General features: G+C 43.7%; 1 protein-coding gene across 1 annotated transcript; it reads left to right on the plus strand.

The window, feature by feature from the left end:
• The first annotated feature begins 858 nt into the window (after window positions 1–858).
• LOC115080429 (vomeronasal type-2 receptor 26-like) lies at window positions 859–14,293 on the plus strand. Its single transcript, XM_029584586.1, has 3 exons — window positions 859–9,586; window positions 9,942–10,068; window positions 12,615–14,293. The coding sequence occupies exons 1-3, from the start codon at window positions 9,284–9,286 to the stop codon at window positions 13,517–13,519; spliced, it is 1,335 nt and encodes a 444-aa protein (XP_029440446.1). The 5' UTR covers window positions 859–9,283; the 3' UTR covers window positions 13,520–14,293.
• The last annotated feature ends 1,086 nt before the right edge of the window (window positions 14,294–15,379 follow it).

The following is a 15,379-nucleotide window of genomic DNA, read 5'->3' on the forward strand; positions in this document are numbered from 1 at the left end:
TTTCCATGCACTGAGCCCGTACCTGGACAAATCAAATCTGCACATATTATGGGATACTTGTACCTGTACCCTACAGCGTAAGCAGGTATGAAGGCTTGTGCATGAATACTGTACATGTAATGCAATGAAAACAGCTATTTCCATGCACTGAGCCCGTACCTGGACAAATCAAATCTGCACATATTATGGGATACTTGTATCTGTACCCCGCAGCGTAAGCAGGTATGAAGGCTTGTGCATGAATACTGTACACGTAATGCAATGAAAACAGCTATTTCCATGCACTGAGCCCGTACCTGGACAAATCAAATCTGCACATATTATGGGATACTTGTATCTGTACCCCGCAGCGTAAGCAGGTATGAAGGCTTGTGCATGAATACTGTACAGGTAATGCAATGAAAACAGCTATTTCCATGCACTGAGCCCGTACCTGGGCAAATCAAATCTGCACATATTATGGGATACTTGTATCTGTACCCTGCAGCGTAAGCAGGTATGAAGGCTTGTGCATGAATACTGTACAGGTAATGCAATGAAAACAGCTATTTCCATGCACTGAGCCCGTACCTGGACAAATCAAATCTGCACATATTATGGGATACTTGTACCTGTACCCCGCAGCGTAAGCAGGTATGAAGGCATATGCATGAATACTGTACACGTAATGCAATGAAAACAGCTATTTTCATGCACTGAGCCCGTACCTGGACAAATCAAATCTGCACATATTATGGGATACTTGTACCTTTGCCCCGCAGCGTAAGCAGGTATGAAGGCTTGTGCAGGAATACTGTACACGTAATGCAATGAAAACAGCTATTTCCATGCACTGACCCTGTACCTGGACAAATCAAATCTGCACATATTATGGGATACTTGTACCTGTATCCCGCAGCGTAAGCAGGTATGAAGGCTTGTGCATGAATACTGTACAGGTAATGCAATGAAAACAGCTATTTCCATGCACTGAGCCCGTACCTGGACAAATCAAATCTGCACATATTATGGGATACTTGTACCTCTATCCCGCAGCGTAAGCAGGGATGAAGGCTTGTGCATGAATACTGTACACGTAATGCAATGAAAACAGCTATTTCCATGCACTGAGCCCGTACGTGGACAAATCAAATCTGCACATATTATGGGATACTTGTACCTGTACCCCGCAGCGTAAGCAGGTATGAAGGCTTGTGCATGAATACTGTACACGTAATGCAATGAAAACAGCTATTTCCATGCACTGAGCCCGTACCTGGACAAATCAAATCTGCACATATTATGGGATACTTGTACCTGTACCCCGCAGCGTAAGCAGGTATGAAGGCTTGTGCATGAATACTGTACAGGTAATGCAATGAAAACAGCTATTTCCATGCACTGAGCCCGTACCTGGGCAAATCAAATCTGCACATATTATGGGATACTTGTACCTGTATCCCGCAGCGTAAGCAGGCATGAAAGCTTGTGCATGAATACTGTACAGGTAATGCAATGAAAACAGCTATTTCCATGCACTGAGCCCGTACCTGGACAAATCAAATCTGCACATATTATGGGATACTTGTACCTGTACCCCGCAGCGTAAGCAGGTATGAAGGCTTGTGCATGAATACTGTACAGGTAATGCAATGAAAACAGCTATTTCCATGCACTGAGCCCGTACCTGGACAAATCAAATCTGCACATATTATGGGATACTTTTACCTGTGCCCCGCAGTGTAAGCAGGTATGAAGGCTTGTGCATGAATACTGTACACGTAATGCAATGAAAACAGCTATTTCCATGCACTGAGCCCGTACCTGGGCAAATCAAATATGCACATATTATGGGATAGTTGTACCTGTATCCCGCAGCGTAAGCAGGCATGAAAGCTTGTGCATGAATACTGTACAGGTAATGCAATGAAAACAGCTATTTCCATGCACTGAGCCCGTACCTGGGCAAATCAAAACTGCACATATTATGGGATACTTGTACCTCTATCCCGCAGCGTAAGCAGGTATGAAGGCTTGTGCATGAATACTGTACAGGTAATGCAATGAAAACAGCTATTTCCATGCACTGAGCCCGTACCTGGACAAATCAAATCTGCACATATTATGGGATACTTGTACCTGTACCCTACAGCGTAAGCAGGTATGAAGGCTTGTGCATGAATACTGTACATGTAATGCAATGAAAACAGCTATTTCCATGCACTGAGCCCGTACCTGGACAAATCAAATCTGCACATATTATGGGATACTTGTATCTGTACCCCGCAGCGTAAGCAGGTATGAAGGCTTGTGCATGAATACTGTACACGTAATGCAATGAAAACAGCTATTTCCATGCACTGAGCCCGTACCTGGACAAATCAAATCTGCACATATTATGGGATACTTGTATCTGTACCCCGCAGCGTAAGCAGGTATGAAGGCTTGTGCATGAATACTGTACAGGTAATGCAATGAAAACAGCTATTTCCATGCACTGAGCCCGTACCTGGGCAAATCAAATCTGCACATATTATGGGATACTTGTATCTGTACCCTGCAGCGTAAGCAGGTATGAAGGCTTGTGCATGAATACTGTACAGGTAATGCAATGAAAACAGCTATTTCCATGCACTGAGCCCGTACCTGGACAAATCAAATCTGCACATATTATGGGATACTTGTACCTGTACCCCGCAGCGTAAGCAGGTATGAAGGCATATGCATGAATACTGTACACGTAATGCAATGAAAACAGCTATTTTCATGCACTGAGCCCGTACCTGGACAAATCAAATCTGCACATATTATGGGATACTTGTACCTTTGCCCCGCAGCGTAAGCAGGTATGAAGGCTTGTGCAGGAATACTGTACACGTAATGCAATGAAAACAGCTATTTCCATGCACTGACCCCGTACCTGGACAAATCAAATCTGCACATATTATGGGATACTTGTACCTGTATCCCGCAGCGTAAGCAGGTATGAAGGCTTGTGCATGAATACTGTACAGGTAATGCAATGAAAACAGCTATTTCCATGCACTGAGCCCGTACCTGGACAAATCAAATCTGCACATATTATGGGATACTTGTACCTCTATCCCGCAGCGTAAGCAGGGATGAAGGCTTGTGCATGAATACTGTACACGTAATGCAATGAAAACAGCTATTTCCATGCACTGAGCCCGTACGTGGACAAATCAAATCTGCACATATTATGGGATACTTGTACCTGTACCCCGCAGCGTAAGCAGGTATGAAGGCTTGTGCATGAATACTGTACACGTAATGCAATGAAAACAGCTATTTCCATGCACTGAGCCCGTACCTGGACAAATCAAATCTGCACATATTATGGGATACTTGTACCTGTACCCCGCAGCGTAAGCAGGTATGAAGGCTTGTGCATGAATACTGTACACGTAATGCAATGAAAACAGCTATTTCCATGCACTGAGCCCGTACCTGGACAAATCAAATCTGCACATATTATGGGATACTTGTACCTGTACCCCGCAGCGTAAGCAGGTATGAAGGCTTGTGCATGAATACTGTACAGGTAATGCAATGAAAACAGCTATTTCCATGCACTGAGCCCGTACCTGGGCAAATCAAATCTGCACATATTATGGGATACTTGTACCTGTATCCCGCAGCGTAAGCAGGCATGAAAGCTTGTGCATGAATACTGTACAGGTAATGCAATGAAAACAGCTATTTCCATGCACTGAGCCCGTACCTGGACAAATCAAATCTGCACATATTATGGGATACTTGTACCTGTACCCCGCAGCGTAAGCAGGTATGAAGGCTTGTGCATGAATACTGTACAGGTAATGCAATGAAAACAGCTATTTCCATGCACTGAGCCCGTACCTGGACAAATCAAATCTGCACATATTATGGGATACTTTTACCTGTGCCCCGCAGTGTAAGCAGGTATGAAGGCTTGTGCATGAATACTGTACACGTAATGCAATGAAAACAGCTATTTCCATGCACTGAGCCCGTACCTGGGCAAATCAAATATGCACATATTATGGGATAGTTGTACCTGTATCCCGCAGCGTAAGCAGGCATGAAAGCTTGTGCATGAATACTGTACAGGTAATGCAATGAAAACAGCTATTTCCATGCACTGAGCCCGTACCTGGGCAAATCAAAACTGCACATATTATGGGATACTTGTACCTCTATCCCGCAGCGTAAGCAGGTATGAAGGCTTGTGCATGAATACTGTACACGTAATGCAATGAAAACAGATATTTCCATGCACTGAGCCCGTACCTGGGCAAATCAAATCTGCACATATTATGGGATACTTGTACCTGTACCCCGCAGCGTAAGCAGGTATGAAGGCTTGTGCATGAATACTGTACATGTAATGCAATGAAAACAGCTATTTCCATGCACTGAGCCCGTACCTGGACAAATCAAATCTGCACATATTATGGGATACTTGTACCTTTGCCCCGCAGCGTAAGCAGGTATGAAGGCTTGTGCATGAATACTGTACACGTAATGCAATGAAAACAGCTATTTCCATGCACTGAGCCCGTACCTGGACAAATCAAATCTGCACATATTATGGGATACTTGTACCTGTACCCCGCAGCGTAAGAAGGTATGAAGGCTTGTGCATGAATACTGTACACGTAATGCAATGAAAACAACTATTTCCATGCACTGATCCCATACCTGGACAAATCAAATCTGCACATATTATGGGATACTTGTACCTGTACCCCGCAGCGTAAGCAGGCATGAAAGCTTGTGCATGAATACTGTACAGGTAATGCAATGAAAACAGCTATTTCCATGCACTGAGCCCGTACCGGGACAAATCAATTCTGCACATATTATGGGATACTTGTACTTGTATCCCGCAGCATAAGCAGGTATGAAGGCTTGTGCATGAATACTGTACAGGTAATGCAATGAAAACAGCTATTTCCATGCACTGAGCCCGTACCTGGACAAATCAAATCTGCACATATTATGAGATACTTGTACCTGTACCCCGCAGCGTAAGCAGGTATGAAGGCTTGTGCATGAATACTGTACAGGTAATGCAATGAAAACAGCAATTTCCATGCACTGAGCCCGTACCTGGGCAAATCAAATATGCACATATTATGGGATACTTGTACCTGTGCCCCGCAGCGTAAGCAGGTATGAAGGCTTGTGCATGAATACTGTACACGTAATGCAATGAAAACAGCTATTTCCATGCACTGAGCCCGTACCTGGGCAAATCAAATCTGCACATATTATGGGATACTTGTACCTCTATCCCGCAGCGTAAGCAGGTATGAAGGCTTGTGCATGAATACTGTACACGTAATGCAATGAAAACAGCTATTTCCATGCACTGAGCCCGTACCTGGACAAATCAAATCTGCACATATTATGGGACACTTGTACCTGTGCCCCGCAGCGTAAGCAGGTATGAAGGCTTGTGCATGAATACTGTACACGTAATGCAATGAAAACAGCTATTTCCATGCACTGAGCCCGTACCTGGGCAAATCAAATCTGCACATATTATGGGATACTTGTACCTCTATCCCGCAGCGTAAGCAGGTATGAAGGCTTGTGCATGAATACTGTACAGGTAATGCAATGAAAACAGCTATTTCCATGCACTGAGCCCGTACCTGGACAAATCAAATCTGCACATATTATGGGATACTTGTACCTCTATCCCGCAGCGTAAGCAGGGATGAAGGCTTGTGCATGAATACTGTACACGTAATGCAATGAAAACAGCTATTTCCATGCACTGAGCCCGTACGTGGACAAATCAAATCTGCACATATTATGGGATACTTGTACCTGTACCCCGCAGCGTAAGCAGGTATGAAGGCTTGTGCATGAATACTGTACACGTAATGCAATGAAAACAGCTATTTCCATGCACTGAGCCCGTACCTGGACAAATCAAATCTGCACATATTATGGGATACTTGTACCTGTACCCCGCAGCGTAAGCAGGTATGAAGGCTTGTGCATGAATACTGTACACGTAATGCAATGAAAACAGCTATTTCCATGCACTGAGCCCGTACCTGGACAAATCAAATCTGCACATATTATGGGATACTTGTACCTGTACCCCGCAGCGTAAGCAGGTATGAAGGCTTGTGCATGAATACTGTACAGGTAATGCAATGAAAACAGCTATTTCCATGCACTGAGCCCGTACCTGGGCAAATCAAATCTGCACATATTATGGGATACTTGTACCTGTATCCCGCAGCGTAAGCAGGCATGAAAGCTTGTGCATGAATACTGTACAGGTAATGCAATGAAAACAGCTATTTCCATGCACTGAGCCCGTACCTGGACAAATCAAATCTGCACATATTATGGGATACTTGTACCTGTACCCCGCAGCGTAAGCAGGTATGAAGGCTTGTGCATGAATACTGTACAGGTAATGCAATGAAAACAGCTATTTCCATGCACTGAGCCCGTACCTGGACAAATCAAATCTGCACATATTATGGGATACTTTTACCTGTGCCCCGCAGTGTAAGCAGGTATGAAGGCTTGTGCATGAATACTGTACACGTAATGCAATGAAAACAGCTATTTCCATGCACTGAGCCCGTACCTGGGCAAATCAAATATGCACATATTATGAGATACTTGTACCTGTACCCCGCAGCGTAAGCAGGTATGAAGGCTTGTGCATGAATACTGTACAGGTAATGCAATGAAAACAGCAATTTCCATGCACTGAGCCCGTACCTGGGCAAATCAAATATGCACATATTATGGGATACTTGTACCTGTGCCCCGCAGCGTAAGCAGGTATGAAGGCTTGTGCATGAATACTGTACACGTAATGCAATGAAAACAGCTATTTCCATGCACTGAGCCCGTACCTGGGCAAATCAAATCTGCACATATTATGGGATACTTGTACCTCTATCCCGCAGCGTAAGCAGGTATGAAGGCTTGTGCATGAATACTGTACACGTAATGCAATGAAAACAGCTATTTCCATGCACTGAGCCCGTACCTGGACAAATCAAATCTGCACATATTATGGGACACTTGTACCTGTGCCCCGCAGCGTAAGCAGGTATGAAGGCTTGTGCATGAATACTGTACACGTAATGCAATGAAAACAGCTATTTCCATGCACTGAGCCCGTACCTGGGCAAATCAAATCTGCACATATTATGGGATACTTGTACCTGTATCCCGCAGCGTAAGCAGGCATGAAAGCTTGTGCATGAATACTGTACAGGTAATGCAATGAAAACAGCTATTTCCATGCACTGAGCCCGTACCTGGGCAAATCAAATCTGCACATATTATGGGATACTTGTACCTCTATCCCGCAGCGTAAGCAGGTATGAAGGCTTGTGCATGAATACTGTACACGTAATGCAATGAAAACACCTATTTCCATGCACTGAGCCCGTACCTGGGCAAATCAAATCTGCACATATTATGGGATACTTGTACCTGTACCCCGCAGCGTAAGCAGGTATGAAGGCTTGTGCATGAATACTGTACACGTAATGCAATGAAAACAACTATTTCCATGCACTGAGCCCGTACCTGGACAAATCAAATCTGCACATATTATGGGATACTTGTACCTGTACCCCGCAGCGTAAGCAGGCATGAAAGCTTGTGCATGAATACTGTACAGGTAATGCAATGAAATCAGCTATTTCCATGCACTGAGCCCATACCTGGACAAATCAAATCTACACATATTATGGGATACTTGTACCTGTATCCCGCAGCGTAAGCAGGTATGAAGGCTTGTGCATGAATACTGTACAGGTAATGCAATGAAAACAGCTATTTCCATGCACTGAGCCCGTACCTGGACAAATCAAATCTGCACATATTATGGGATACTTGTACCTGTACCCCGCAGCGTAAGCAGGTATGAAGGCTTGTGCATGAATACTGTACAGGTAATGTAATGAAAACAGCTATTTCCATGCACTGAGCCCGTACCTGGACAAATCAAATATGCACATATTATGGGATACTTGTACCTGTGCCCCGCAGCGTAAGCAGGTATGAAGGCTTGTGCATGAATACTGTACAGGTAATGCAATGAAAACAGCTATTTCCATGCACTGAGCCCGTACCTGGGCAAATCAAATCTGCACATATTATGGGATACTTGTACCTGTATCCCGCAGCGTAAGCAGGTATGAAGGCTTGTGCATGAATACTGTACACGTAATGCAATGAAAACAGCTATTTCCATGCACTGAGCCCGTACCTGGGCAAATCAAATCTGCACATATTATGGGATACTTGTACCTGTACCCCGCAGCGTAAGCAGGTATGAAGGCTTGTGCATGAATATTGTACAGGTAATGCAATGAAAACAGCTATTTCCATGCACTGAGCCCGTACCTGGACAAATCAAATCTGCACATATTATGGGATACTTGTACCTGTACCCCGCAGCGTAAGCAGGTATGAAGGCTTGTGCATGAATACTGTACACGTAATGCAATGAAAACAACTATTTCCATGCACTGAGCCCGTACCTGGACAAATCAAATCTGCACATATTATGGGATACTTGTATCTGTGCCCCGCAGCGTAAGCAGGTATGAAGGCTTGTGCATGAATACTGTACATGTAATGCAATGAAAACAGCTATTTCCATGCACTGAGCCCGTACCTGGACAAATCAAATCTGCACATATTATGGGATACTTGTACCTGTGCCCCGCAGCGTAAGCAGGTATGAATGCTTGTGCATGAATACTGTACAGGTAATGCAATGAAAGCAGCTATTTCCATGCACTGAGCCCGCATACGTTTCCCATTTTCCTATCTATTTTTTTTAAATATACGACTGTGTATCTTACAGGCAAAAATAACGGAGCATTTCCTTGCATAAAATCCAATTTATGCGCATAAGTCAGAATTCTTTTTAAGACGTGTGTAATTGAAATTACCAGTTCACCAGTTACTCCAGCAATTCACGCAGCCCTCCTCTAAGCCAACAAGTTCTTCACCCAGCCAATACTACACAATAAACATGTTTGCTATCACTTGCGCAAGATAATTAGCAGGTGTACGATTGCACAAGTTGTTAATCTATGCAGATCAATTCTTCTACAATAACAACTTACACATGAAACTGTTGGCCTTGCCTCAGCACGCCCACCTTTTATTTTTAACTCTCTCTATGTGTGCAGGAACCCTAAAATACTTATGTACTTTTGATGTTTAGGAAATTGCAGTTACACGACTATAGGCTAATCACGTGTTTATTTGACTGATATTTTCTACATGTCCTTTTCAAATGAGTGTGCCTTACATCAGACTTCTAGGCTTGCACGTAGGGTCACTACTGAAAATGTTGCCTCTCCCTCTACAGCTGCATCCTTATCTGAAGAACATGCACTTTAAGAACGTCCTGGGAGAAGAGATGGTTTCTGATCAAAATGGCAACCTCATCATTGGCTACGATATCCTAAATATAGTCTGTTTACCCAATAAGACAATGACTTCAGAAATTGTTGGAAATTACAATCCTAACGCCCCCTCTGGGCAAGAGTTCACCATCAACGAGAAGGCAATCGTGTGGGACAGCACATTCACCCAGGTCAGAACTAAGTAAGACCAGGACATGAGAGAAGACAGCAGGGGAAAATGTTTCAAGTCAATGGAGAGCTCGGAGAAATTGATTCAGTTTTATGGGTAACAAGGAGCACTGATGGCACAAGACATCCCCAAATAAACCCGAATGTATGATTCCAGGTCAAAGCTTGTATATTTTCTTTAAAAGAACCAAATAGGGCTCATTCCTCGCCTTCAAATGCCAGCGAATAGCTTGGCAATGATCTCATAAAAGCAAACGGCCCGAGATGACTCCTGTCTAAAAAGAAATGTAATACAGAGTTTAAAAATCTAAACCCTGGTGTTAAATCCTTTACACAGATATTTTTCTCCATATTTAGATTCCTCCACGATCCAAATGCAGCGAGAGCTGCTCTCCTGGCTACAGGAAGTTACCTAGAAGGGGAGAGCCCGTCTGCTGCTACGACTGCATTCCCTGCCCAGACAGCGAGGTCGCCAACCAAACAGGTGGGTGATTATCATGCGGCATGGCTACAAGTGATTCTAATATCATTCTCAAGCTGCCGCCACGCCGGCTACATTCAACTGGGGGCTTTTAATAGTCTGCGGGACACTCAAAGAGTGTCGAGGAGCGTCAAGTATGTAACTCGTTCTGCGCCACATTTTTGTTACGCCACTAAAAAGCTCATCATCGGTTCTGAATCATAAGAACATAAGAAGCTGCCATACTGGGTCAGACCAAGGGGTCCATCGAGCCCAGCATCCTGTTTCCAACAGTGGCCAATCCAGGCTACAAGTACCCGGCAGGATCCCAAACATTAAATAAATAGATCCCAAGCTACTGGTGCCGGTAATAAGCAGTGGCAGCTCCCAGGGAAGGTAACTTTCAAACCGGTGCGCCGGCGCACATGTGTGCGCGCTTGTCTGCCCGTACCCAGGGCCACGGCTGTTTTATAACATGCACGCGTCTATGTGCACTTAATTTTAAGTGGGTGCATGCCTGCGAATGCCACTTCTGCCACGATAACAAGCGAGAATATAAACCAGGAACAGAGTAACCAGAAACGATAGCAGCAAGTCGACATCTGCGGGATAACAAAGAAGCTGCAAGCCTCAGGACTAGTTTAGCATGAATGTATGTAAGGCGCTGAGCGTCCACAAACAGCAGGACACTCGCACATCCCACACGCATGCCACACAAAATCAGCAAGTTCTCCTACAAACATCACCGACACCACCGAGTGTGGAAACCCAATCGTTTTAAATGGTCTCTAAGCGATACAGTCAAAAGATTGTAAAGAGACATCCAAGCTAGCTTATAGTCATTAGGCAATTCCCCGTGCGTGCATAACACATCTAATCTTTCTATATGCATCCAGGCAGCCATGACATTAAACCACGATGCAAGAGGAGGAGGATCCAAACGTTCAATATACAGCAAAAAGCCACTAATACGCCCACATACACAAGGAGGTGGATATATGAAATAGAGGAGACCGCAGGAACAAAAAAAAACGGCCATCAAAGGAAAGACGAGCCCCAGTAACTATGAACCAGAGAGAAAACTTCCTCGCAGAAAGGGGAAAAAATATCTTAGGACACAGGAGAAATTTATGAATTAAAGAATCGATTCTGCATTGGGGACGAGAATCACAATGAGTTATGCCAAATTTATCAATGCAATTATTTATAATATAACTCCTGAAATTTAGCATCCAGGCAAAGTTTTAAACAATATTCAAAGCAAAGACTAAATATCCTTGGCAGAAATATTAAGACCAGTCATTCAAGACCAGGAGTGTGCAAGATCAGTCAGTAAATCAGGATTCACCTTATATAAGCGAAGTTTATAGCACCATGAAAACCTATCTGACCTTTTCCCCATTGATCGCATGATCACTACCAAAGAGTCCGAATGAAATAACCCTGGATAAGACCATGGCAGATGACAAATATAACGTCTGGCCTGTAAAAACCCATAGAAATGAGATCTGGAAATCTGTTATTTATATATCATACAGTTGTTTAAACAAACAAACAAAAAGACATTGATCATCTAAACAATACACATTCCCTGCCCTGCCATATTTGAAATATCCCACCTCACAAACCCAGAGAAAATTGCGGGTTACCAACTAGTGGTAACAAGTCCGATGCTTCAGTGAGATCTCTCCAAAGCTTGCAATAAATAATGTCACACAAGCTGAACAGGTCGAAACAAACAAGGTTGTCGCAGCTCATCCGGTAGTTCACCGTCAGGAGTATGCAGCCAACCAAGGAGAGAGAACGCCGATTTAGCAGCTACTATATTAGGGACACAAAAGACATACAAATAGCAGTGATCCACTCCCACAAAAAAATAAAAACGTAATTGACAAGCGACATTATAAATTCTGTCAGGTAAGTTCAGATCCCCATAAGATTTTGGACACATCAATTTAGTATAGCTAATTCTAGCTCTCTTACCCCACCATAGGAAGTGGACAATTATGTATTTTGGGCACGCTATATCTTTATTTGGGATCCAACATGGCACTATTTTAATTTTGTATAGTAGCTTAGAGAATATTACCATTTTATATAAAGCACATCTACCAAGCAAGGTAAGTGGTAGATCCACCCAGCCTTGTAGCTAATATTGAATTTCTGTAAAGAGAGATCTTATATTTGCAGCATAATGTTACGTGCATCGGCCACAGCAGACCCGCAGCTCGGCCCCCTCACCTCTTTCTGAATAATCCAGTGCCTGGTCCCTCGTCCCTGGCAGCGGTAGGGCCACCGGCTCCATCCTCGGGTCGCCCCTGGTGCCTCCGGCTCTGCTACAGATCGGCAAAAATGCATTCAGACCTTGTAAAACAAATGATAATTAACTAAAGATATAGAAATGGAACAAATGTTTTAGGGGAAAAAAAGCCAGATTTTAAAAACTTGCGGAAATTGATATTCCAAGCTACAGTGCAGAAGCATCGCTAAATATAAGGGAAGTGTGCACATTTCTGTCCTATAACTGACACTGTTTGTTAGATACCGAGACAATATTTTCCCTTTTCCAGATATGGACGCCTGTACACAGTGCCCAGATGACAAATGGTCCAATCAGAGGAGAGACGCCTGCATCCCGAAAGTGATAACCTTTCTGTCCTATGAAGACCCTTTGGCGATAGCTTTGAGTGTAATCAGCGTTTGCTTTTTTCTCGTCACTGCTGTCATTCTCGGAATCTTCATTAATTACCAAGACACTCCCATAGTGAGAGCCAACAACCGGGAACTCAGCTACATTCTCCTTGTTTCCCTCATGCTCTGCTTCCTCTGTTCCTTGATATTCATCGGCCGTCCTGAGGACATGACCTGCATCCTCCGACAGACTGTCTTTGGGATCACTTTTTCCATCTCTCTCTCCTCCATTCTGGCGAAAACCATCACCGTGGTCATGGCCTTCCATGCCACCAAGCCGGGAAGCAAGCTCCGGGAATGGATGGGTTCCAGGGTCTCAAACTCTGTTGTCCTTTCCTGTTCCCTTCTTCAAGCCCTGATATGCTCTGTATGGTTGAGTACTGCTCCCCCATTTCTGTACCTGAACATGCATTCAGAAGCTGGAACAATACTAATCGAATGCAACGAAGGGTCAACCATGGCATTTTACTGGGTTCTGGGCTACCTGGGATTTCTGGCTGGCGTCAGCTTCATGGTGGCTTTTCTGGCAAGAAACCTACCCGGAGGTTTCAACGAGGCCAAGCACATCACCTTCAGCATGCTGGTGTTCTGCAGCGTGTGGGTGTCCTTCATCCCAACCTACCTGAGCACCAGGGGCAAGTACACGGTGGCGGTGGAGATATTTGCTATCCTGGCCTCCAGCGCCGGACTGCTGGGCTGCATCTTTATCCCCAAGTGCTACGTTATTATAGCCAGGCCTGACAGGAACCACAGGGCATTCTTAACAAAAAACTGGGACGATTAATATTTGCGCAAGCCAAGGACAATTTTAAACATTACTTGCAGCAGTTAGGCCGTCCCTAGGCTGATTGATCTGTGCTTTACCCAGGAGCTCTCTCACTGATAGGGGAAAATGGTTGTGTTCCCAATTTTTAAAGAAAAATAAATGTTTATTTACAAATTTCAGCATTTCATTTCCTCATCTAGGAGGCCCAGGACCTAGGCCTGATGCTGGAGCTGGGCTGTGACTCCCAGCCTATTCCCAGACCATCCTGCAGGTCTCTTCTCCATGTGTCGGCAGTCCTAATTGTGTAAGCCTGAGCCCTACAGGGGTGGGCCACGGACCACCCCGATCCACCTGTGGTTACACCACTATTGTGGAGTATGAACTGGTTCAAAGACAGGAAACAGAGAGTAAGACTAATTGGTCAATTCTCTCAATGAAGAAAGGTAAATAATTCAGTGCCCCAAGGATCTGTATTGGAACCAATGCTTTTTAATCTTCTTCTATAACAATCACTATATAATCTCTGTCTATATATATGCATATCTATCTATAGTACTGGGTTCATATAGAGATATTTATATCAACTGTCTCTAACCTTATATACTGTATACAGTATGTATAGATATAGTATATTATCATAAACTGTCAGGCATTGCTTGGGTTGTCTGGTCCATAACAGCTATAAATGTTAATATTAAACAATAAATATTTTATTTAATATTAATATTAAACAATAAATATTATTTGTTATTCCATATAATGGGGGTAATTTTCAAAGGAGTTACGCATGTAAATGTGACATACTATCGTAGCAATTTTCAAAAGCTATTTACTCGAGTAAAGTGCACTTACTTGAGTAAATCCTATGGACAATTCAATGGCATATATTGTAGCAATTTTGAAAAGCCCACTTACTTGAGTAAAGTGTATTTACTCGAGCAAAAACCAGTTTTGCTCGAGTAAATGCTTTTGAAAATCTGGCCCACTATATTTATCTTTTCCAACTCCACCATGTTGTTTTATTTTTCATTGTTTCAAGATGTTTCTTGTTTCCTGTTTTATGTACTGCACAGTTAGTATTCTGATATTCTGCTGCCTCACATGTTACATGCAAACCGAGGTGATGCTCTGCAAACTTCGGTATAAAAAAAGCTTTAAATAAATACATAAATACATTTTATTTTAAGTACTTCAATATATATGTATGTCCTTTGGTCATTCAATGCATGCTATTTCCGCTCTGTAATTCAGGTTTTCTATCCACATTTTTTTTTTATAATTTTCATGCTGCAAGATGCACAGCAAACATTAAACGTTGGGACGGTAACTTTCCTACCGGCGCACGTGCGCCCATTCGTCGGCCCACGCCCAGGGACCCGGCCATTTTATAACACGCACACGTGCATATGTGCGCGTGTTATAAAATAGTCTCGCTGTGCGTACACGTGCACGCGTGCGTGCAAATCCAAAAACTTCTACCGCGTACGTGGGGGGGGGGGGGGGATTTTAAATGGGACGCTTGCCAATGGCATTGCCAGTAAAACCAGTTCATCCCCAGTTCGCCCAGTTAGCAACTAACTTCACCAAACCCCCCCTAGTTTAAATGCTTCATTTCCCCTCCCCCCCAGTTATTCCCAACCCTTCAAACCCTGCAGATATGCCTCGTTTTTTAAATGTACACGGCATCCATAACAGAAGCAAAATTAGCAGCGTGGGGTTTCAGCGCGCGCTGGATCGCGTAAGTATCTGCGCAGATATCAGCTTGGTCTGTTTCCATCTGCTGGCAGTGGAGCATAACGCATTGGTCCTGGGTCCATCTGTCTATACTTTTCTTTATTCCCCAGTTTCCTTTTGATCCAAGTTTTACTCCCTTGTTTA

The sequence above is a fragment of the Rhinatrema bivittatum genome, chromosome 19 (genome assembly GCF_901001135.1).
Source record: "Rhinatrema bivittatum chromosome 19, aRhiBiv1.1, whole genome shotgun sequence".
NCBI lineage: Eukaryota > Metazoa > Chordata > Amphibia > Gymnophiona > Rhinatrematidae > Rhinatrema > Rhinatrema bivittatum.